At 42.6% G+C, this 25,055-nt stretch overlaps 2 protein-coding genes and 1 long non-coding RNA gene across 6 annotated transcripts in view; 1 reads left to right on the top strand and 2 right to left on the bottom strand.

Annotated features, from left to right (window-relative positions):
• Nucleotides 1–25,055, bottom strand: part of PABIR3 (PABIR family member 3) — a 417,014-nt gene that overhangs the window by 50,999 nt on the left and 340,960 nt on the right. The gene's annotated exons all lie outside the window — the stretch shown is intronic.
• LOC116812064 (uncharacterized) lies at nt 4,206–11,377 on the bottom strand. Its single transcript, XR_004370575.2, has 3 exons — nt 11,057–11,377; nt 7,470–7,615; nt 4,206–4,918 (listed from the first exon to the last, which is right to left on the bottom strand). It is a non-coding gene; the product is annotated as an uncharacterized LOC116812064 (long non-coding RNA).
• On the top strand, nt 7,563–9,188 carry LOC116812062 (embryonic testis differentiation protein homolog B). The gene is made up of 2 exons (XM_032757668.2): nt 7,563–7,702; nt 8,832–9,188. The coding sequence occupies exons 1-2, from the start codon at nt 7,578–7,580 to the stop codon at nt 9,058–9,060; spliced, it is 354 nt and encodes a 117-aa protein (XP_032613559.1). The 5' UTR covers nt 7,563–7,577; the 3' UTR covers nt 9,061–9,188.

The following is a 25,055-nucleotide window of genomic DNA, read 5'->3' as shown; positions in this document are numbered from 1 at the left end:
AACACAAATACTGATATCAGAAGTGAAACAGGGGCCACCACCAATGATCCCATGTACATTAAATGAATAATAAACAACTTAACACCCACAGATTCCATAACCTAGATGAAATAGAACAATTCTGAAAAGGCACAATCTATCAAAACACACAGAAGAAGAAGTAGATACTTTGAATAGGCCTATGTCTATTAAGGAAATTGAATCACTAATTAATACCTTCCAAAACGGAAATCAGGAAACCCGGCTGGGTTTACTGGGAAATTCTACCAAACATTTAAGTTTTAAACTATACGAATTGTCTACAATCTCTTCAAAAGTTTGAATCAAAGAGAATTCTTCCTAATTCATTCCTTGAGGCCAGTATTACCCTACGACCAAAATCAGACAAAGATGTTATAAGGAAGGAAAACTATAGGCCAATATCTCTCACGAACACCAATGTAAATATTCCCAATAATACATTATCAAATTAAATCCAATAATGTATACAAAGAAATATACGCCATGACCAAGTGTGACTGATTACATTTGTCAAAGCCCATAGACTATGCAACACAATGAGTGAGCCCCATATAAATTACCAGCTTTAGTTAATAATAATGTATCAATACTGGCTCTTCGGTGGTAACAAATGTCCCACACTAGTGCAAGATGTGAATCATAGAGGAGACAGTGGTGGTGGGCATATGTGAACTGTCAGTACTTTCCACTCAATTTTTCTTTAAAACAAAAATAGTCTATTAGTCTAAAAATCTTGAGTATGTAGATTAAGTGAACAATTGAGAAAAAATCTAGCACTGCTATTACAATCTAACAAGTCTATGTGTGTCAGGTGACGAACGGATTTGTCTAACAATGTGTCCATAATGTCCTGGGTCCCATCACGCTCTTACTCGGTAGATGCTGTGGGGTCCCTGCTGCTTCCCACACACTTGTCTAACTGCATTCTTTAACTCAGAGCAGTAGAGCCTCACATTTTTATTTTGGGGACGTGGGATACAGGTGGGCTTTCTATGCCTTGGAAAATCTGAGGCTAACGTGGACCTGTTCCTTCCTAAAACCTCCTGAACCACAACCTATCTGGTACAATTCAGAGACTCCCAGAAGTGCAGTCATGGAGCCCCAGTGAGGGATCCCTATCACCTCCTTCTGTGTGAAGCCAATCCCTCCACCATGTCTGTAAATGGCCACAGATACATGTCAAGCCTTGTCCTGATCTGTCAACCACCCCCTTTCTCTAGGGTCTTTACCTCTCCCTGGGGAGTGTTTCTTGAATGAAGGGAGGAAGAAGGAAGCAGAAGGATGGGTGTCTGCACTCAGCAGGTAACCGGCCTCAGGCTGCTGAGTCAAACACTGTGCTTATGGGCACCAAAGACAGAGCCAGGCTGCTTGGACCCAAATCCCAATTCTCCCAGGATTGGGGCCTTTAGGCAAGTTGTTCAACTTCCTTAGACGTTCGGTTCCTCATCTACAAAGAAAGCTATGATAATAATCCCTGCCTTGCAGAGCTTTGAGGATTAAGTTAGTTGTCACACATAATGGGCATAAGACTGTGTCCAGCATAGATTACATACTCTATAAGTCTCTGCAATTACAAGTACCATAAAGAAGGAGCCTGCATTCATCTTCCTTCCCCTCTCTTATGTTTTTCATAAGGAGCTCAGAAATGACATCCTGGCACTTAGGAAAGCAAGGTTCTGACATGGTGCCCTGGGGTCCCCCATGAGTCGTTTGCAGCATAGATGAGTTATAGCTGCAGGTCCAGAAAGAGACTCCACAGAAGAGTTGAGAGAACAGGTCAACAAGATGAGGCCAGGGACAGAAAACAGGAAGACCCAAAGCGTGCAGTGCAACTCTCCTAATTGCAAGCCACAACAGCAACGGCAGACACCAGCTTCAGATGCCGGTGTATGCCTAGGGCCAGGCAGAATCAATTATATCCACCAAAGGTGTAGGGCAGACAATGGCCAACATCCAAAGGTCAAGGGAGATGAGAGAGCCAAGAGGCAGGTCCATCCTTCTTGTGCAGTCATCTTATTTAAGCTCTCTCTGTATCTAGATAGCCTCCTGAGGAAGAAGAAGAGAAAAAAGAGGAGGGAGAGGAAGAGAGGCTGAGGAAGGAGGGGAGGAAGATGAATAGACAGAGTAAGGGGAAGAGTAGGAGGAGTGGTAAAGGAGTGCACGAGGGCTTCTTGGAGTCTGCAACACTGATGGACTTCGTATAGCACCCATTGGGGGATATAGCACAGAATACTTGCCCAAACATACTGGCCAAGAGAGTACATTGTTTACAGGACAGTTATCAACATCTCATAGATCTAGTATTCCATGAAACAGTTTCAGAAATATAATTGAATAGTGTAATGTGGTGAAAAGGGGTATTTGACATAAAGGATGGGCAGTGAGACTCCAAAGATCCTTTCCTTTCTCAAATTTGCTTTGACTGACGCTGCGCTGGTCATGCTCTGAATCTCCCTCTTGGTTTTCTCTCTGAGAATAGGACCCCACTTAAGTATAGCCTCTTTCCAAGCTGCCATAGCCTGCATTGCTGTTAATGGGGACTATGCCTGGTCTAATTCAATTCCTTTAAAGCGAATCCAGAAGACATTCAGCTGGAGCCCTTCAACTGAACAGGAGACCCCAGTCACCTAACACTGTGCTCAGAGAGAGCAGCTGGAAGTTGTTGCTGCTTCTTGGCATTTCTTCAATCATCAGTGACTTGTAAAACTGGAGACAGAAGAAAGGTGAAAAGCAACACCAGTGGAGCTGGGCATTGCGAGTCCCATCTGAACTGCGACAAAAAGGATTCATCACTAGACTCCCAACACAAGCTTGAGAAGGCCATCTGTTGCTGCCACTGGCTATGTCAGTGCTGAAATGGAGTCATCACCCAGAACAGCATTTCCAAGAATCCCTGGGGATAGGGGCACCCACTATGGGGACAGTGTGTTGAGCATGGGCCTGGATGGGCATAGGTGGGAGGGAGCAACCTAACCAGCAACTCATCCCATTCCATAGAGAAAGTAATGATAGGGACATGAATAAAGTTCCAGCTGCTATGGGAGACCTGGAGAGGAGGAGGTTCTTGGAATTCCATGTGCTGAGGAACCCCTCAGCAAGAGGTGAGACGCTGCAGCTTGTTTTCCACTAGGCTGAATGGCAAGAATACACTTTCTGACAAATGCAGCCCAAGATCTCCATGAAATCCAGGGAGAGACCTGTGCCTAACACCCAGCATGGCACATCTGCAGGCAGGACACACTACAAAAATCCTGCTTTCTTTTCCCCAAGGGGAAGATTTTGGTGTCTACAATGCTCCTTCGATGGCTAAACGTGTATCTACCAATTCTCTGGGACAGAGGTCCTGCAATCAGTTTCCAATTAAAATTGATAATTGGCAAAACACTTAAAACATGCTATCTATAGACAGGAAATGTAGCTCCAGTACAAAGAAAAGTTTCACAAACGGTGAGTATTGAACTATTTAAGGAACACACAGTGCCAAAAAGATTCTGACACTGACTTATGTATTTAGACACTGGCCCTGCAAAGCTAGGTCTCACCTTTGCATCTCTAGGGCTGCTTATGGCAATCGCCATGACGCTCTGCCTTGGGGGCTTTTTGTCTCACCCTTAGAGCATGCTGGATATGACCCAAGGCCAACTGGAGGTGACAGGGATTTATATCTCCCATGGGGGAAGTACTTTAACAAGAATGGTTGGGTATTCGGCGCCTAAATACCCCCAAGCCATCTCATTCTGCACTTGGGATGAATGTGAGGTGAGTGTTCTACAAAGTCTCCCGTAGGGTCCCCCTGGGAATTAGCTCCAATCACCCACAGTGGAAACCTGCTAGCTTATTCCTCCCACTTAAATTGGCTGCATTCCTTGTATGTCTCACCTCCCCACACTCTTACCTGTGCTATCTGGGACTCCCTCCCAAGTAAGTGTTTTCAACTCATAAGTGTGCCTCAGGATCTATTTCCAGGGAACCCACACTTGAACACCTTGTATGCTAATTTATCCTCCAACTTGAATGTCTGGCTAGAAGTAGAATTGTAGGCTCAATGTTATTTTGCACCAGCACTTGAAAGACCATTCTTTATTTCCTGGGCATTTCTGGTTACCTCTTTAGCTCCCTTTCTTTTTTTCTCAATTTAAGAAGTATATCTCTTGCGAGAATTCCCACCCCACTCTGCAAGCCACTCTCATTTTAAATTTATTTGATTTCAATGTCTACCCATGCTCTCCCCCAAACTTCAAGGGAGACAAATCAAGACCTCTAAGTGGGCTCCGTAAAGGCCCCTCCCCTAGAAATTTAGGGTTGCAGGGCCTCTCCATGTGTCCACTCAGCTGCCCTTCCAGCTTCTCTAAACAGGGCCCCTCGTGTCTCCAACATCCCCAGACTCTACAAAGTTAGTAAACACCTTCTCGGGGGGGAGTAGGTAAAGTTCATCTGCTGTGGCCTCGGGTAACACAGAGACGGGTCAGAAGTCAAGAAACCAGGTGATCAAAGACCATGTCCAGCCAAAAGCAGTGAGAACACAGCTTCCATTTGTAATAGTTGCATCAGGGGAAGGATTTATTGATCCACTCCATTTTCTTGGATTTTCCATCCTCCCCAGGGGGCAGAGGTGGGTTGATTGTGTGGCATGTTGGCAAAGGCCAGGTCCTCCCTGGTATGGCTTGCGTCAGTGTCCACAGCCACTCTTTCAGATCCACATCGTTTCTATGATTTCCAAGCTGTCTACTGAGTAAAACGCTCAGCATGGATTTAGAGGCCAGGCTGGGTCTTAAGTATTCATCCACCTTCCTCCTGATGCTCCGTGCAGATGTGCTGGGACCTACTTCAGAGTGTCCCTGAGCCATGACTGCTTGACTCCACAGATGGCTTCAGGAAGACAGCACAGAAGAGAGACCTGTGAAAGTTGATGGAATCTAGAATTACCTGAAGGGGAAGCATCAAGTAGCCCCGGAAGCCTCTCTGCACTTCTCCTCCCTAACACACATGCGTGCATGTACACACACACACACACACGATCATAAAAGTCAGCTTTGTGGCAACTTGTGATTTTTAAATTTCTTTGAGTTCCACATATGCATGAGTATATTTCTAGAATCTCTTCGTTGGTCCATGGACATGTCTATCAATTCTTGTCTCATTCACCAATACTACAGAGTAAGGTTTGAGTCCAAAATGACAAGCTACCCCTCTTGCATAATCCTTCACATTTTTTTGGAATATAATTTCATCTGATCTTCCAGTTACACACACACTCAAAATTCTACTATAAATTATGACTAGGATTGTACTGGATATACTGATTTATTTAGAGGCGAATTGATGCCATTGCAAAAATTGATCTTCCTCTTAAGAAAAATGTAGTATTTAAAAATATTATGTGACTATTCAAACTGAAGGCTCATAAAAAGTGGCATGTGTGTTTTCCTTATATTTATCTTCATTATTTGTCTAGGTGTTTCATAACGTTTGCAACCAATGTAAATAGGATAGCTTAAATCTATGATATTCCCTATTTATTGGAAGACTGTGCAAATTTTTAATTTATTTATGTATTCATTTATTTTTATTGTAGAGATGGGGTCTCCTTATGTTGCCCAAGCTGGTCTTGAACTCCTGGGCTCAAGCGCTCCACCCCCCTCAGCCTTCCAAAGTGCTGGGATTATAGGCAAGAGCCACTGTGCCTCACCTAGTATGAAAAGTTTTTATGCATTTAACTTCTATCAATCAGCCTCTCCCGACCTATGTCCTAGGTGATTGCCTTGGATTTCTAGGATGTCAGTTCCTTAAGAGAAAGATAGTTTTCCACTTTCTTTGTTAATAAAATACACCAATAAGTTATCTTCCCTCTCCAAATTGTTTAGGACAGTGAATATGGCCTCAGGGTCTTTACGTGGTTCTATGTGGCCAGGAGAAAACCTGGAGGACTGAGCCTTCCTTCCTTGCCACTCAAGAAAGGGAGTGTGTGATCTGGGTCGCTTTAAAAAAAAAATGTTAAACATGCTATCTATAGAAAGGAAATGTAGCTCCAGTTCAATGAAAATTTTCACAAACGGTGAGTATTGACCTATTTAAGGAACAGATAGTGCCAAAAAGATTCTGACACTGACTTATGTATTCAGACTCTGGCCCTGCAGAGCTACATCTCATCTTTGCATCTACAGGGCTGCTTATGGCAATCACCATGACTCTCTGCCTTAGGGGCTTTTTGTCTTACAGTTGGAGCATGCTGGATATGACCCAAGGCCAACTGGAGGTCTTGAACTCCTGGGCTCAAGCGATCCACTCCCCTCAGCCTTCCAAAGTGCTGGGATTATAGGTGAGAGCCACTGTGCCTGACCTCGTATGCAAAGTTTTTATGCATTTAACTTCTCTCAATCAGCCTCTCCTGGTCTATTTCCTAGGTGATTGACTTGGATTTCTAGGATGTCAATTCCTTAAAAGAAAGACAGTTTTCCACTTTCTTTGTTAATAGAATACACCAATATGTTCTCTTCCCTCTCCAAATTGTTTAGAACACTGAACACGGCCTCAGGGTCTTTACATGGTTCTACGGGGGCTAGGAGAAAACCTGGAGGAGTGAGCCTTCCTTCCCTGCCACTCAGGAAAGGGAATGTGCGACCCGGGTCACTTTACAGTAACGTCAATTTCCTCAGTTCTTACATAAGACTGAGTGGGCAGCCAGGGTGGAGGCAAGCCACATCTCATAATAGTCATTTTAGTTCCTCATGAGAACCACACTACAAAAAACACAAAGCACTGTCCCCACCGTTATCCCACTGAACAGCCTGGAAAATCCATGTCCAGCGTCTAGACAATACCCACATGGGTCACACTTTAATGGTAACAACGTAGTTATTCTAGATCAGAGACTTGGAAGGGAATATGGCTTGAGACATATGAGTATGTCTCAAGGAACTGGCCCAGTTTTAGCATAAGATTTTCCAAAGCATTAAAAGCCCACCTGCATCCCAGGTCCACAGAATAAAGGTGTGAAGCTGCACTGCATTGAGCTTTGGGAGGGGCTCCACTGCACTGAGCTTCAGGAGGGTTTAGATAAGTGTGGGAGACACAGCAATGTTTAATTGCAGTGTTCAATTTCTGCAACTAAACACTCCATTTACATGAATTGTGTATTATAGAAGGAGTACTTGCAGAGTCATGACCAAAGATGGATGCAAGATTGAGAAGCAAGTAGGAAGTTCGACCAGGAACTAATTCCTGGATTGAAACATGGCGGACAGGGTTGCTGATCACTACCCAGGGGACAAGGCAAGATGCAATGGGTGCTGTTTATTTACGCAAAGGAGAAATTTTAATGGATTTTATACGAGCCAGGAACAAGCTCTGAGGCCAGGGTAGTTGAGGGTTCTGTCTAGGAAGGAGACATGCAGATGGCACCCAGCCACAGGATATACACACCTCCTCTCCCAGCAACTTCCACTCACCTTATTCAGGCTTGAACCAGAAGGAAGCCAGGGATGGTGGCCAGTGTTTGAATCTTGCAGACTGTTGGCACTAGGTTCTGAGGACAATTGTGAGTCACTATAGTAACTATGACTTCACTTGGTGCTGAACCAATCAGGCCCCGGAACTCAAGGAAAGAGAGGGAGTGCCAAGCTGTTACTGTTCATCCTCTGGTCCAGATCTTTCTTCAGAAGAAACCTGAGTGGTCTCACAGGTAAAATATCCTGATATACCAAGATCATAGAGCATCCTTTTGTGCCATTAACTAACTAACCTACCTGATAAACCCCAACCCTGTTTGGTAATGGGGGGAGGTTATCAGAGAGTCATTTGTTCAAATTGATACAGAGACACGGTAGAGCAGTGGGTAAAAGCAGAAGCTTCAGATACAGGCTTTCTCAGTTCCAATCTCACCTCTCTGTCACTTGGGCAAGTCTTTTAGTCTCTCTTGGGAGGTCAAAATAGAGAGCACAGTGGGCATCCACCCCTAGCCTTGGCACTGTGCTAGATTCAAATGAAATGCAGAACTGGGTTTTTGGGGATGAGGCAGGGCGAGGCATCAGAGGTGAGTACAATCTTTAAGCCACTGTGATCACGTTCTCAGGATAGAAAATCAGCAGGATGGACCTTAGAAACAGAAACTAGGTAGTACTTGAGAATGTCCAGTTTATTTCTTACACAGGGGTTTGGAGTAAGATTCTTACCTGCTTCACCAGTGATTTTCAAAGGAGGCAAATCCCATTTGACGCTAAAGTCACAGAAAGAGATTTGGAATGAGGAAACAAATTATAGCAGCCTGCAAGTTGTAGAATGAAGAAATGCAAATGTAAAGTACTGAACTTTGTTACGGATAGATTTACCAAAGAGAATTACTCTGCATAACATGAATAATGGAGTTCAGAAGGAAGCCCATATCCCAGGTACAGGGAAAACTCAGAGGTGAGAAGAAGGCAGCTCTGAGAAAGAGCAACATAGAATTGAGTTAACATTAGTGTGGATATAAGAATTACAATGACACTTGAGCTATGAGGTAGTGTTTTGAGTACAATCTAACAAGCCTGTGTGTGTCAGGTAATGATTAGAGTGATGCAATAGTGTGTCCTTAATGTCCCGGGTCCCATCAGGCTGCTGCACAGCCCCATGTGTAAGACAGATTGAAGAAACAATATGGTTGGTGCTTCAAATCAGATGATGACCCAAAGAAATCTCCTATGACTACTGCTGGTAGCAGTGTGTGTGTGGAGTGTGTGTGTGTGTGTGTGTGTGTGTGTCTGTGGTTTTGTGCCAGTGAGGAAGAGGTTGCCGGGTACACTTGATTACCTAGAATAAATCATCTTTTTCAGACTTCATCGGTTGTGCTGTTTTACTGAGGTTGGGTGGAGTCAACACGTCATGGATAAAGAACTCCCTAAAGGCAGTCCCAGGGAGCCCACACCGAACATCAAGAAGTCAGACAAATCCTTCAAACGCAAGAAGCCCACCAAAAATGTGCTGATCTTTTTAATCAACAGACAACTGGGCAGGCACAGAAGTGACATCGACCTGTCAAGATGGGTGTGGATGCTGTCATAAAGCAACTCCAGGGTGGACATGGCCTTGGACAAAAAGTCATGTGGCTTACGTGCTGAAGCCTGCCCAGATTTTTGAGAAATGAAATATAATTAGAACAATAAACTCCTCCCATGTTTGAGTCATTAAAACAGAGTCTGTCATTTCACTCCTTTAGGTTGGATGTGTGTTTGCTGACAGGGTGTTCTTGGGTTACACTGGAAGGGGCTTCTGTTCATCCTAACACGCTGTGCAGGGGTGCTCAGACCCAGGGGAGAGGGTGAGATCATGCTGCACACCAGATCTCTCCCACCATCAATCTGAAAAACACTGCAAAGTCAAAGTGATGTAGTACTTGGCATTCAAGGACCAAAGACTCTTCTCCCTAGCCATTTGGAAGAGACTGCCCTGGTGTTCCCCTCTAAAACCCAATGCTTGTCCTAGTGAAAAGACATTGTTTAAGAGCAGACCAACAGTTGGGCTGGGGGTTTGGGATATGTTTTAATACCACCAATGTCATATCCACAGAGCCTTCCAGAGGCAACCGCTCTGCCCTTTGTCCCCAGGAAAGTATAGAATGCTCTGGTCACTTTTTTGTGTCATGTCAAACAAACCTGCTCAGGCCACAGCCAAGGATAATTCATTTGACTGAAGTGAAGCCACCTGATAGGACAACAACACATATGAGATAGCTCCCATTGAAGAAGCTCTGTCCCCAAGGAATGTGCTGAGCAAGTCAGATACTCATTCTGAGAAACCTGAAATGGGAACTATGTGGGCAGTTGGTCACTGACAAGTGAGAGTTCAGCTGAAGAGGGGACAGGGAGAGCAAAGAGGTCAGAGCCGTGGCAAACATGGGCAAGCCTAAGTGAGGAGTAAGATGAAATTTACATAAGGTGAACCATTAAAGCCATCACAAATTCCAAGCATTTCTCTTGTCCTTTCACGTGAGCTGCAAAATAAGCCTGCAAGCAGTCCTCTGTGCCCTCTTCCTCTCCTCCCCAATTCCCTGTGTTCTCACAACCTGTCCAGCATTCCCCAAGGCCCCTTCCTGTGTCCCCTCCCCCACCTACATCTAAGGGGCTGTTACTCTCTCTCCCCTTAGCCAGATCTCTTCCAGATTTTTTATGTGGTAGAAACTTAAACTGCTCTATGTCCTTTTCACCGTCCTCTTTGTCCCTGTCACCTTCTCTGTCCCTGCACTGATGCAGCATTGCCAAAAAAGAGCCACCAGCCTCTCCTCAGAGGATGCAGGTGGCTGCAGGATGGAGAGGAGGGGTTAGAGGCTGCCAGGTAGAGGGGCCTTCTGGGTGCACTGTTGGGAGGAATGCTGCCTGGACATTGCTATGTCGGTGACTATTTACCTCCAGTCCAGCATCAAACAGTGGCTGTGAGGTGGAGAATAGGTGGGGAATGGAGGCTGAAAGGGCAGCAGGTAGGGCAAGAAGGAGCCAAACCCACAGGAGCAGAGGCCGATAACAGCCGACCTCCTACACTCCATGGCCACACAACAGAAGAGACAGAATTTAGGATACAGAGTTATGTGTGGATAAATCTCACCATCATACTGAGTGAGAAAACAAGTAGCATAGAATTATGTACCAAACAGAAACTCAACTGTGCCAAGCAGTACTTGGATATATACATAGACGGTAAAGTTATCCAAACTAGAGCAGCAGCACATTCAAGTGGAGCTCTGTCCAGTTTCCGACTTGACTAGTGCCCCACAACAATTGGTACCAACTATTTCCCATCTTGCAAGGAGTTGCCTAACAATGCAGGCCTGGTAAAAAAAGTCAACCACAATCATGTGACCTCTGACCACTCACCCACCTGCAGGTGTCTATTCACACTGGAAGTCTGGGTGGGTTGGAGACCAGAGAGGCATGCTTCCCAGGGATTGGATGCTGTGCTGAGTTTAAACGAGGAAAACTTCCTACACTTCAAATTCACTGGAAGGTTGGGGCTACTCAGTGTTCACCTAGAGAACTTGACTTTTGTTTCCAGAAGTGACACTCACAAGTAAGAAATTCAGGAGGAAAGTGGCTGTAGGAGAGGGAGAGAAGATTTGGCCAAAATTCCTCTGAAGAGATTTTTCTCAGGAGTTCTTAGTGGAAGTCAAATGTAGCCTTCTCGGGATGGGGGAGGGGGTGGGAATCTGGATGCAGCTGACTCACAGGAATCAGAGGCTGAGTGGAGACCGTGCACAGTGTCAGGAGACACTCTCTTCTTCTACTCTTTCATTTCTAGCTGCTGCCTCTCATTGCTCAAATCACTAACCAGACAGCCAGGAAGCCAAGGTGATGTCCTCCATGGTATCAGCCTTCCGGAACACACAGCCCTGCAGAGAAGCATATACCTAGTTGGACAAACTGAGAAGAATCAAATCAATTCACCACTTTTTTCTACTTCCATTACTGTTCCACCACTGTTGCTTTAATCAGAGGAATAAAACCCTTGCCCAACACATGGTAGCAAACACAGTGTTGTGAGCCATCTTATCATAACAGATGAGGTCAATTTGATTATAATACCATGTGGAACCTAAGTTGTAACTTTAATGGTTACAAGAAAGTTTCCTACACATTCACATTGACTGGGTGAAGGGAAAGTCACCTTGGCAGGGGACAGATGCAGATGGCAGAATAGAAACCTACACCGCTCATCCCATCTCCCTTCACTGGAACACCAGATTTTAACAAATATCTGCACACAGAAAACACTGCCACAAGAACCAAGAATTAGGTGAGCAATCACGTCACCTGGTTTTAACTTCATATCACTGAAAGAGGCATTGCACAGGGCAAGAGAGGTAGTCTGGAACCACCAATGCTACCCCTCCTCCAACCACCAGCGTGGAGAGTCTGTGCACTTTGGGGAGGGAGAGTGCAGCAAGTGGGGGACTTTACCTTGAACTCAATGCTGCCCTATCACAGCTGAAAACAAATCCATGCAGGGTGCAGCCAGTGCCCACACACAGGTGGTGGGGGGGTGCATTTGGACCAGCCCTCGCCAGGAGAATCACCCTTCCCATCAGTTGAAACTTGAGCTTCTTCTCAAGCCTCGCCACTGTGGGCAAAAGTGCTCTAGAGTCCTATGTAAACTTGAAAGGCAGTCTAGGACACAAGGACTGCAGTTTCTAAGGAACTCCTAGTGTTGGGCTGGGCTTACAACCAGTGAACTCCGGTGGCACGTGACCTAGGGAGACAGCAGTTGACGTGACTAGCGGAGCCCTTGTGCCATCCCTCCTCCAATCCCTGGTAGTGCAGCTCACAGCAATTAAAACGTCCCCTTACTTCTGCTTAAGGAGAGGAGAGTGAATAAAGGCAGTCCTTTATAGCAGTATAAAAATGCACTAACACATTAAAGGGGACATTATGTTGCATCTTTGATACCAGCTGAATCACAGTAGAACAGGGCACTGGGCAGAGTTGTAAGGCTCCCTTTCCAGGCCCTAGCTCCTGGGCGACATTTCTAGATGCACACTAGGCCAGAAGGGAGCCCACTGCCTTGAAGGAAAGGACCAGTCCTGGCAGGACCTATCACCTGCTGACTAAAGAGCCCTTGGGCACTGAATAACACCCAGCGAGATGCAGGGAGTAAGCCATGGGCCTTGGGCTCTGAGGCGTGCTGACTTCAGGGATGACCTAGCATCCTCCCAGCTATGGTGAAGGACTCCTTCCATTTGAAACAAGAACAGAGAAAAGTAAAGGGGACTTTGTATTAGACCCTAAGTACCAGCTCAGCCAGGGCAGTAGAGCAACAAGCAGGCTGTTGGGGTCCTCGAGTCCAGGCCTCAGCTCTTAGACAGCATTTCTGGACCTGCCCTGGGCCATAGGGGAGCCCACTGCCCTGCAGAGTGAGCCCCAGGCCTGGCAGCATTCACTACAAGCTGATGGAAGAGCCCTTGGGCTTTAAGTGAACATCAGTGATGGCCTGGCAGAACTCCCCATGGACCAGTGGTGATGGTGACCACAGGGAGAGACTCCTATACTTGTGCAAAGGGGAGGGAAGAGTGGGAAAACTGTATTGTAGTTGGAGTGGCAGCTTAGCTGCAGTCGAACAAAACAAAAGGTAAATTGCGAAGGTATTTTACTCTAATCCCTGGCTCCCAGACTGCATCTCTGGACATACCCAGGACCTGGGGGAACTCCCTGCCTTGAAGGGATTGACCTTGGGCAAGGCCTACTGCTGTGATGGCTTCAGGTCAGGCCCAGTACAGTCCCCGTGGTGGCAGCCACAGAGGACTTGCATCACCACAAGCCAGTGCCAGGTGTTCAGCACAGAGCACCATAGTCCATTTGCATGGCATCTGTTTCTGGAGGAGGGGAGGTCTCTGCATGGCAATCCAAGGAATTCTTAGAGATCTTTTATTATTATTATTATTATTATTATTATTATTATACTTTAAGTTCTAGAATACATGTGCACAACATGCAGGTTTGATACATAGGTATACATGTGCCAAGTTGGTTTGCTGCACCCATCAACTCATCATTCACGTTAGGTATTTCTCCTAATGCTATTCCTCCCCAAGCCCCCCACCACCCAACAGGCCCTGGTGTGTGATGTTCCCTGCCTTGTGTCCAAGTGATCTCATTGTTCACTTACCACCTATGAGTGAGAACATGCAGTGTTTGGTTTTCTGTCCTTGTGATACTTTGCTGAGAATGATGGTTTCCAGCTTCATCCATGTCCCTGCAAAGGACATGAACTCATCCTTTTTTATGACTGCATAGTATTCCATGGTATATAATCCAGTCTGTCATTGATGGACATTTGGATTGGTTCCAAGTCTTTGCTATTGTGAATAGTGCTGCAATAAACATATGTGTGCATGTGTCTTTATAGTAGCATGATTTATAATCCTTTGGGTATATACCCAGTAATGTGATGGCTGGGTCAAATGGTAATTCTAGTTCTAGATCCTTGAGGAATCGCCACACTGTTTTCAACAATGGTTGAACCAATTTACACTCCCACCAACAGTGTAAAAGTGTTCCTATTTCTCCACATCCTCTCCAGCATCTGTTGTTTCCTGACTTTTTAATGACGCCATTCTAACTGGCGTGAGATGTTATCTCATTGTGGTTTTGATTTGCGTTTCTCTGATGATCAATGATGATGAGCTTTTTTTCATGTCTCTGTTGGCTGCATAGATGTCTTCTTTTGAGAAGCGTCTATTCACATCCTTTGCCCACTTTTTGATGGAGTTGTTTGTTTTTTTCTTGCAAATTTCTTTGAGTTCTTTGTAGATTCTGGATATTAGCCCTTTGTCGGATGAGTAGATTGCAAAAATTTTCTCCCGTTCTGTAGGTTGCCTGTTCACTCTGATGGTAGTTTCTTTTGCTGTGCAGAAGCTCTCTAGTTTAATTAGATCCCATTTGTCAATTTTGGCTTTTGTTGCCATTGCTTTTGGTGTTTTAGACATGAAGTCATTGCCCGTGCCTACGTCCTGAATGGTATTGCCTAGGTTTTCTTCTAGGGTTTTTATGGTTTTAGGTCTAGCATTTAAGTCTTTAATCCATCTTGAATTAGTTTTTCTATATAAGGTGTAAGGAAGGGATCCAGGTTCAACTTTCTACATATGGCTAGCCAGTTTTCCCAGTACCATTTATTAAATTGGGAATCCTTTCCCCATTTCTTGTTTTTGTCAGTTTTGTCAAAGATCAGATGGTTGTAGACGTATGGTATTGTTTCTGAGGGCTCTGTTCTGTTCCTTTGGTCTGTATCTCCGTTTTGGTACCAGTACCATGCTGTTTTGGTTACTGTAGCCTTGTAGTATAGTTTGAAGTCAGGTAGCATGATGCCTCCAGCTTTGTTCTTTTTGCTTAGGATTGTCTTGGCAATGTGGGCTCTTTTTTGGTTCCATATGAACTTTAAAGTAATATTTATAATCTTCTCTGACACTATTTGTTCAACTACAAAATAGGCATAGCACTTACTGCTTTACTCATATATATCAATGAGGCCATGCTTTTGAAAGACATTTGTAAGCCATTAAACACCATACATGTACAGTGTCTATAAAGGAAGAACAAAAGGCAAAATATAAAAAATAAATTATTTAAAAACATTGATGTCTGTGAGAGAAAATAGTCACAGGAAGACATTCCAAGGTCAGTTTGTTGAATTATCTATCTTGGAAAGGTGGTTTAAAACTGATTTAATAAGATTTTATTTTTTCTGGCATCGGAAGTTAGGACTTGTAATTTGTCCCTAAGTCTGCTTTCCTTTACCAGCTACCCAGGCATAAAAACTTGTCTATAGGGAAAATGTTTTTGTACATGGGATGAAACAATATAAATTCAAAATTTACATGCGAGGATTGTCTTGATCTCATCTCTTTAAAAAGTTTATATGAATATCCAGTCAAAACCAATGGGAAATCTCCCTGGGAATTTTATATAAATGGAATTCCAAGTGTGCTGCAAGACTGCATGCTGTCTTGCAATGTCCTCTGAAGACTCTGACATTGATCATGTAATAAAACTCAAGAGTCCTTACTTTCAAATGGAAAGTAAAATGGAATGGAAGAAGAAAAGACTGAGGGCTAGAAGAAACTATTTCAACTTGATCTTCTTTCATTGTGGCTGTGATGTCCTCCTTCTTTTCCTCCTCAGAAGTCTCTCTGCCTGGCTGGGTGCGGTGGCTCACCCCTGTAATCCCAGCACTTTGGGAGGCCGAGGTGGATGGAAAACCTGAGGTCAGGTGTTCGAGATCAGCCTGGCCAACATGGTGAAACCCCATCTTTACTAAAAATACAAAAATATTAGCTGGGTGTGGTGGCACATGCCTGTAATCCCAGCTACTCAGGAGATCGAGGCAGGAGAATCACTTGAACTCAGGAGGCAGGGGTTGCAGTGAGCCAAGATCATGCCATTGCACTCCAGCCTGGGGGACAGAGGAAGATTCCGTGTCAAGAACAAAACAAATGAAAAGTCTCTCTGCCCCCCAAATCCTATGTGGTCTCTGCCAACAAATCCACCTTGGCCTCTTCTTCCACTCCCTTTACCTCCAAATCTTCTTCTGCCTTCTTCAGCACCTCCAAAACCACCTTTGCTTTTAGGCTTGGCCTAGTCTAAAGTAACTTCATTTTCATTAATTTTGCCATCTTCCATGGCCTCCTTAGTGGATTTAGCATTTTCCTTACTGCTGCAGTCTAGAAACCAAACCCATCCTGGTTGGTGACTACCCTGACATGAAGAGAGGCAACAATGAATTCTTTCAATGTTTCTTCTGTAGTATCCTCAGACAGGCCCTGAGAAACACTTTCAGATAGCTGGTTTTTTGCATTAGTTGCTCTGGGTCTTTGCAGCTTCGGTGTGATTGCTCTGCCCTTGATTTCTCTTTTATTACAGGAATTTAAAGCTTCTTTAGCATTTTCAAAGGAAGCAAATCCTATCAGTGCATACCCTATAGATCTGCCATTGTGGTTCTGGGGCACCTTGGATATAAGTTGCCTTCACAAATACTTCCTGCAAAGTTTCTTCTGTTGCATTTTAGAAGAGGTTGTTTAAAACCAGTTTTCAATGTACTAATCCAAGAGGTACACTTTCCACCTCTGTAGTCCTGATTTTAATCTTTTTCTCCAGTTTAGTAGAGGGAAATAGACTTCCCTTTGGCTTCTGTTCCCTGCTTTCCTTCCAAGGTTTTCTCTGCATCAGCTTCTGTCTTAAATTCAATGTAGGACATCCCTTTGCTCTTTCCATCGTCGCTGACTAATCTGATCTCCATAGAATCTTCAAACACTTCTTTAAATTCATCCTGAATGACTCCAAGACAGAATTTTGAATAAAAGTGTTATGAAATCTCAATCTTATTTTTTCCCTTTGGCTTCTCTAGTGTAATTGTATTGCCAAACACTTTTGAACTAGTGAGTTCCAAGGCTTTTTCCAGGTCAGAAGATTCAAAATTCACACAGCTAAGCTCCTAAGATCCATGAATACTGACATCCATTTTCTATTTCTTGGCTTTGGAAACTGGTTGCTGTTTAGACATTTCCTTCTTCCATTTTCCAGGTGCTTTTTTGGTAGGCTCTTCCTCATCATTGTCACTGTCTTCTCCCTCATTCTCCTCTTCTTCACCATCTTCTTCATTGTTCTATCATCTTCATCATCGTCCCTGTCCCCTTCATCCTCCTTGTCCTCAACAATGCTTTTGGCCTTCACAGGAAGAGATTTTGCATGAACTTTCTTTCCTATCAAAATTATAGTAAATTCATTGCATCTTCTTCAGAGTTATTTTCCTGTTCATCACCTTTGTCCTCCTTGTTGTCTTTGTCATCTTTGTTTTCCTCATCATGGCATTCTTGCTATTCTTTGCCTCCTTAGCTGGTGTGGCGGTTCCCTTCTAGCTAGTGATTGCCTCAACTGCTTTTCCCGGTGTGACTTCTTTCTTGCCACATATTGCTGCTGCTTTGCCCAGTGTGACTATCTTCTTGGCTGACATATCTGCTGCCATTTTGCCTGGGATGACAAGTGCTTTCTTGACAGGTGTGGAAACTGCAACCTTGTTGGTTTTGTCGGAGTTGTGTCCTATTGCCTTTTTCCCCCTGAGGTGCATAATAAGCCCTTTTTCACTGCTATCTTTATCATCTCACATGTCCTCATCTTCATTATCTTCTTCTATCTTCTTTGGAGTATAAGCCATTTTCTTGAGTGTGTCTTAATTTTAACCAGTTATCATAAGCTTCACCATTATGGTCGCTTGTGACTGTGCAGTGTGTCACAGTGGGTCCCAGAAGAACCCACACAATATTGATGGTGACTGGAGACTACTGAAGATACAGAAGCACACATATCAGGCTGCTAGCTAGAGTTCAAGGCTGAGGCAAAAGAATAGGAATGTTTTTAAAAACAACTTAATAGGAATGGTTCATTTCTCATGACAGAAGATGAAATATATATATTTCTGCTTATTGAATTATACTTCCGTATATTTGTAGTAAAATTTTCAGCATTTTCATCACAATGTTTGTAGGTCATGCTTTTTCTCCAATCTTTGTGGCCACTGTCTGTTTTGCCAACATCATAGTATTTATTTATTTATTTATTTATTTATTTATTTATTTATTTATTTATTCACTTATAGCATTTTAAAGAGTTTCACCAATGAACTGGTCGGTTTTCCCCTCACAATTTTATATGTATGGTTACTATGCTTCAGCTTTTTAGTGCTAATATGTATAGAACTCTTCGGGGTATCCCCATTTCCTTTCTACTTCTTTGAACATGTTCAGGAGGAATTTTATGTAAACTTATCAGGGTGGCATATCTTAAATGCCCCTTGCTAGAATTCAGTTTCAGCATTTTATACTTGACATTTTTTTTTGAGTTAATTCTGATTTTCTTCATGTTTTGATAGTAATTGTAATATAATTATAATTTAATTAAATACACACTTTAGAGGTAAATTTTATTATTTATTAATTTATTTATTCGGGACAGAGTCTCGTTCTGCTGCCCTGGCTGGAGTGCAGTGGCACCATCATAGCTCACTGCGGCCTTGATCTCCTGGGCTCAAGTGATTCTCCCACCTCAGCCTCCTGAGTGGCTGGGACTACAGGTGTGTGCCACCACACCTGGCTAAATTTAAAAAAAATTTTTTTTGTAGAGACGGGATGTTGCTATGCTTACCAGGCTAGTCTCCAACTCCTGCCTTGGCTCCTGCCTCCAACTCCTATTGCTCAAGTGATACTCCTGTCTTGGCTTCCCAAAGTGCTGGGATTACAGGCATGGTCACTGTGTTTGCCCAGTAAATTTTATTGTGAATTCTAATTCTTCAAGATGCTTTAGACTGTAAATTAATTTTTAATTAAAATTTAATCTAAGACAAATGAATTGAACTTAAATTTAAAATTGAATTAAAATGTAGCATTTAAATTCAATTTATTCATTTTTAATTTTAATTTATAATTCCAAGAAATAAAATGTCAACCTGAAGAATTTGAAAAAGAAAATCCAAAATGATTCTGGTTTGAAAAAATAGAAAATAAGATTCAGAAAAATTTAAAAAGTCAAGTGCTTTTCAGGTATAAACAAAATTTTAGATGGGAAAAGTAGGGTTTGGTACAAGAATATTTCAATTTATACTTATACTGGTTCCTGATTTTGAAGTTTTCCCTCACGTACTAAGATATATGCACGTTATCTTAGGTAATATTCAAAAACATTTATTCTAGCTTTAATAAACAAAATGGAATGTTCCTGTTGAAGCTGTTTGCAGACACAATAATCAGTAAATTTGGCAAATATAGTGAATGGGTCATTTGGTAAATTCCTTATGTGTTAAACTGGATTTGAAGAGTTGACCTGCATTTAGAGAGCTGTGGTCCTGCATCACAAAGCAAGGCAGAGAGACTCCTCAACACCATGGCTATGCCTGGCTAATCTAAACTGCATGCTTATGCATGGAAGAGAGGTGGCTCCTTGTTGGCAAGGTGTCTTTTCAGCCCCACTTGGATTCCGGTCTCGTACTCACAGGTTCTGTTACAGGTTTTGAGCTTTCCTGCCACACTGGGAGTAACTAATAGTAATTTTAGCTATCATTTGTTATGTCTTTACTACTTGTCAGGCACCATACAAAGTGCTTTATAAACCCTGTCTTTTATAATACCTACAGCCTCCCCCACCTCAATTATTATCCTCATTTTTCCAAATCAAGCATCTAAGGCTGAGTGTGGCTAAGTAATTTGCCCAAGGTCACACAGCTAATGAGTGGTAGACCAGCAATTTAAAATCATATTACTTTCCTTCTTAAATAGTATACTATGTTGTCACCTGGGTGATCTTGACACCTTTGAAGACTTACTTTCCTAGGACACCAGAATGTCTTTAGAAATCAAGCCTTAGGCCAGGTGCGGTGGCTCACGTCTGTAATCCCAGCACTTTGGGAGGCTGAGGTGGGCGGATCACGAGGTCAGGAGATTGAGGCCATCCTGGCTAACACGGTGAAACCCCAACTCTAGTAAAAATACAAAAAATTAGCCAGGTGTGGTGGCGGGCACCTGTAGTCCCAGCTACTCGGGAGGCTGAGGCAAGAGAATGATGTGAACCCTGGAGGCAGAGGTTGCAGTGGGCCGAGATCGTGCCACTGCACTCGAGCCTGGGTGACAGAGCGAGACTCTGTCTCAAAAAAAAAAAAAAAAGAAATCAAGCCTTAAACATACTGGTATTTAGTGGATAGGCAGACATTTTCTTTAGGCTTAGAGGATTTCACAGACATAGACATAGTCTACTATGCAAATCTTTGATTAATGACCAAGTGAGTACTTATGGGGTATGCAGAAATTCAGTTGAAAGGAGGATAGAGCTACAGTTCCACGCTGTGGTGTTTATGGTGGTCTCTAGGGATCTCCCTTCTCTTTTTTTTTCCTAGAGGTTATCAAGAGTTGGTAGGGTAGTGGGCCAGGTCAAGATGAAACAAGCTATTTCAGTAGAAATCCCTAAATTGTGCTAAGGAATCATTTGAAAGAAAAAAGTAATTGTTCAAATCAACCTTTGTTTCTTATTTGCTCATAGTAGAAGTCTCACCGTACTTTATCAGCTCTGTGACTTACTTGACACTCTCAGTATCCTGACCTGGTTAGAAAGGAAACCCCAGTTATGCCCAGAAAAATTAGTTAGGGTACTGCCAAAAATTTCAAGAAACATGGTCAGAGACAACTACTATGTACCATTCATATCTTATTGAGTTAAAATATTATTTGATAAGCAGGTGCAAGATTGGGGATCATTCTGGTTCAAAAATTTTAGTTGAATTAAATCCACTGGAACTTGACCATCTTCTTAAGAGCAGAAGCAGTATGTTGTCTGTCTTTGTTTACAGAGCTTCTGGAATGGTTCCTTTCACATGATGGGACAGAATATTTATTGAGAAGTATCTACATACTCAATACACTGTGTTCTTGGCAACAAACATCAAATTAGAAAAATACAATGAAAAATTGAACAGACATTAGCACTTATTATGTGCTCAGGATGTGTGTAGTACACCAGAAAGAGCTTAATGGCCCTGGGTTCAAATCCAAAGCCTGTCACTTAATGTCTGTGGGACTTGGGTAAGCCATTTAACCTCTCTGAGCCACAATTTCTTCATCTATATGTGGGGAAACACGTACCCACTTTGCAGAGTTGTTTAAAGGATTCATTTATTCATTTTATCCTTTGATTATTAAGCCTTACTGTGTGATGTGATGGGCAGTGTGCCAACCTTTACAGCCCAAGAAACTGGTGCTCAAATAATCTTTTAGTGATATCAGAATGTCCAATTACGAGTACTTCCTGGAAAGATTGGAAAGAGGTGATCTAGGCAGGAAAGAAAACCTCTTAAAGATCACTTGTTCTAATACTTCATTTTACACATAAGTAAAATGGGACTCACTAAGAATGTGTGTCCATATGTAATTGTTGGCATAAAACCAGTCTCCTAGTCCAGCTTCTTTTTACCACACCAGAACAGACCAGAACAATATTCACAGGCCACTTAATGTCTTAAACTCCAGAACCATATTGAGTTAAAGGGGCAAAGGAGATACAATTCTAGTCAGGAAGCTGGGCAAGATGTGTTAAATGAGGCTGTCTGAAAGGAGTGTTGAGAGGGAGTGAATGGAGTGTTCAGGGGTAGTTGGCAGATGTGCTTCATCTAGTTGGGCCTTAGGTCCCAAAACAGCCATGCCAGTGAACGCGCAGGATTAGGACAGGTGGAGATTTTTGTGCATCAAGGACCTCTACTCTCTGGCTCTTGAGGATTTTCCTCTTCCTGTTAACAGTTCTGAGAATTGCAAGAACAAATGTTAGAGCTATAATACTGTTCATGATACCTACCGCAATGAGATAGACAAGGACTGGAGAAATAACGTTACTTCTATTTTTGAGGAAGAACTATTTCCATGAGGTAATTGTTCACATAAACATTTTGTCATTGGCAAAACCAAGCGACATCCCTTGTAATAACAAGGGATCATAAACTGGAACTAGCCCTATTATCTTACTCTTAACTCTTTAGTATACACCATTAGAAATCATCATTAGCAATATTCTAGTAAAGTATTGCTTATGATCAGTGAAGTTAGCAGTCATGTTTGTCATAGAATTTGATGCATACTAGAATGGATTTACTTGTAAGAGAAGGGGAGGAAGGGTGGGGTGGAGACAGACAGACAGAGAGAGAGAGAAGAAAATAAATGTTGAGCATACAAATGAATTTCAACATTCATGTTCCAAAAACATCACATAGTCCGCGGAGATAAAAATACACAATGAATTATGTAACATAAGTTTGACACATATTAAATTCCTGAAATTCAACTGTGTGTCATATAAAAAGGGCAGCTTCATGTGGTTCAACACAGTGCAATAGTAAAATAAGCAGACGTTGTTCAATCTGAGGAAACTGATTGCTCCCCACTCCCCCAAAAATAAAAGAAACAAGCAGATGTTACACAAAGTTCATAAGTAGGTTGGGCGTGGTGGCTCATACCTGTAATCCCAGCACTTTGGGATCCCGAGGTGGGTGGATCACCTGAGGTCAGGAGTTTGAGACCAGCCTGACCAACATGGTGAAACCCCATCTCTACTAAAAATACAAAAATTAGTCAGGAATGGTGGCGGGCACCTGTAATCCCAGCTACTCGGGAGGCTGAGGCAGGATAATCACTTGAAGCCAGGAAGTAGAGTTGCAGTAAGCCGAGATCGTGCCACTGCACTACAGCCTGGGCCACGGAGACACTCTCTTTCAAAAAAGCAAAATGAAACAAACAAACAAACAGCACCACCAACAACAAAACAAAAAACAAAAAAACCAAAGTGCATAAGTAAAGCAGGGTCTAGGTTTGGGTGGTGGAGAGTGGGGCGGGGGTGGAGGGGTGGGCATTAAAATTCACAAACTCTATAGACCTGGAAGGAGAGTAGAAATTGGATCTTTAGTTATCATTGGCACTAATGTTTTAAATGTTTATGAATGCAGTTGATAATTTGGAAATCACACTAGAGAAGACTCGATTCCTATGGTAAGTCCCTTTGAAAAATTAAAGAATATTGTGCTATGTAAATATTTTCCTCTAGTTATTTCTGTTGTAAATTCATACCAGTTCTCTTAAAGGGTGGCACTAGGTTAACAGTGTGTGTGCTCAGAACTTATGTTGTCATCAGACTGAATAATTCTGAATGTTAATAATTAGCATGTAGAGCTTCAGGCATACTGTTTATTCTATTAACCCTCACTCTTCTTTTTGTGTAGTGGAGTTCCTTGTGGAGTCTTCCACCCATGCACTCCTAACAGCATGGTTGCTATCCAGACTTACTGCAAGCTGTCATTCTGATATTTCTCTACTTGCCTTTTACTCCCTACACTCTCAAGGTTCTTTTTTCTCCCATTTGGGCAGTAATACATCTTTAAGTAGTTTCCCTGAAAGAGTCTTGGTATGTGAGCTTCCTGAGATTGTGCATTTCTGAAAAGGTCTTCAAACTGTCCTCACCTTTGACTAATATATTAAAATGACTGTATTATATATAAGTGGGTAGTGACCACTATTGTGATGAACCCTATTCCAATCTTTGAACGGTTATTCATTTCTCTGTGGGCTGTTCAGATGTTTTGGTCTGCCTCCTGCATTATAGGGTTGCAGTCACTCTACCTAAGATAACTGTTTTCTGCTCTACAGGGGCGTGTTCTCTCTGCTAATGAATACTTCTCCTGACAGGGCTCAGTTTCTAGAGCATAAAGAGGAGGTCAAAGTTCTCATGGAACTATGAAGGGCACAGTTGTTGGTTCCAGCTCATCTTTTTTTTTTTTTTTAATTTATCAAAAACTTTTTTTAAGTTCTTTTTTTTTTTATTATACTCTAAGTTCTAGGGTACATGTGCACAATGTGCAGGTTTGTCATATATGTATACATGTGCCATGTTGGTGTGCTGCACCCATTAACTGGTCATTTACATTAGGTATATCTCCTAATGCTGTCCCTCCCCCCTCCCCCCCCCCCCCCACCCCACGACAGGTTCCAGCTCATCTTTTGGTGCCAATCCCTGGGTGTGATGTAACAACCAGGCCAGCTCCAAAGTAAACTCTAATAAATAAAAGATAAATTTGAGAACGCCAACACCATTTAAACAACAAGAAATAAGATTATTCCATAAATTTGACAGGGAAATGGACTATCTGGAAAAATGACATTTACATTGTTATACTACTATGGAGTAGAATGTAGAGCATCCAGGAATAGATTCACACACATAGCGTTACTTGACTTACCATAAAGTGATAGAGTAGTATAGTTGGAAAATAAAACTGCTAGTTCAACAGGATGTCCATTTTTAAAAAATGAATTATTCACCCCCACCTTAGAAAATACTCCAGGGTAATGATTTGACCTAAAACAAATACTCCAGGCAACTGATTGTCATCAAAACTAATGATAGAGGTGATATGCACCTACCCGGGGAACAATAGTGGGAAGGAGAGATTCTGATGATGAGATTCATCATTCATGCTAGTGTACTGGTTTACGAAATGTTAATAGCAATGGAGCAGAATGTTAGACTGCAGATTGCCAATTAATTTGAAAGGTTTTCCATATTTTTATAAAGATAAAAATAAGAGGTAATTTCTCTGTCGACTCAGTAAACTTTTAGAAGAATCTCTTGTTGTCAATGTTCTAATCCCTTGATTCTTTTTTGCCTTTTGCCATCTGTGATGGTTAATTTTATGTGTCATCTTGACTGGGTTAAGGGATATCCAGAAAACTAATAGAACATTATTTCTGCATATATCCATAAGGGTGTTTCCAGGAGAGATTAGCATTTGAATCAGGAGACTGAGTAAAGAAGATCATCCCTCACCAATGTAGGTGGGCATTATGCAATCCCTTGGGGGCCCGCATAGAATAAAAACATGGGAAAAAGACAAATCTGCTCTCTCTTCAGGAGCTGGTATAAGCCATCTCTGCTGCCCTGGGACATGAGAGCTCCTGGTTTTTGGGCCTTCAGACTCCAGGATTTACTCTGGTTTTCAGGCCT

Source organism: Hylobates moloch, unplaced genomic scaffold (assembly GCF_009828535.3).
Source record: "Hylobates moloch isolate HMO894 unplaced genomic scaffold, HMol_V3 SCAFFOLD_7, whole genome shotgun sequence".
NCBI lineage: Eukaryota > Metazoa > Chordata > Mammalia > Primates > Hylobatidae > Hylobates > Hylobates moloch.
This window is presented reverse-complemented; position numbering and strand designations above follow the sequence as displayed.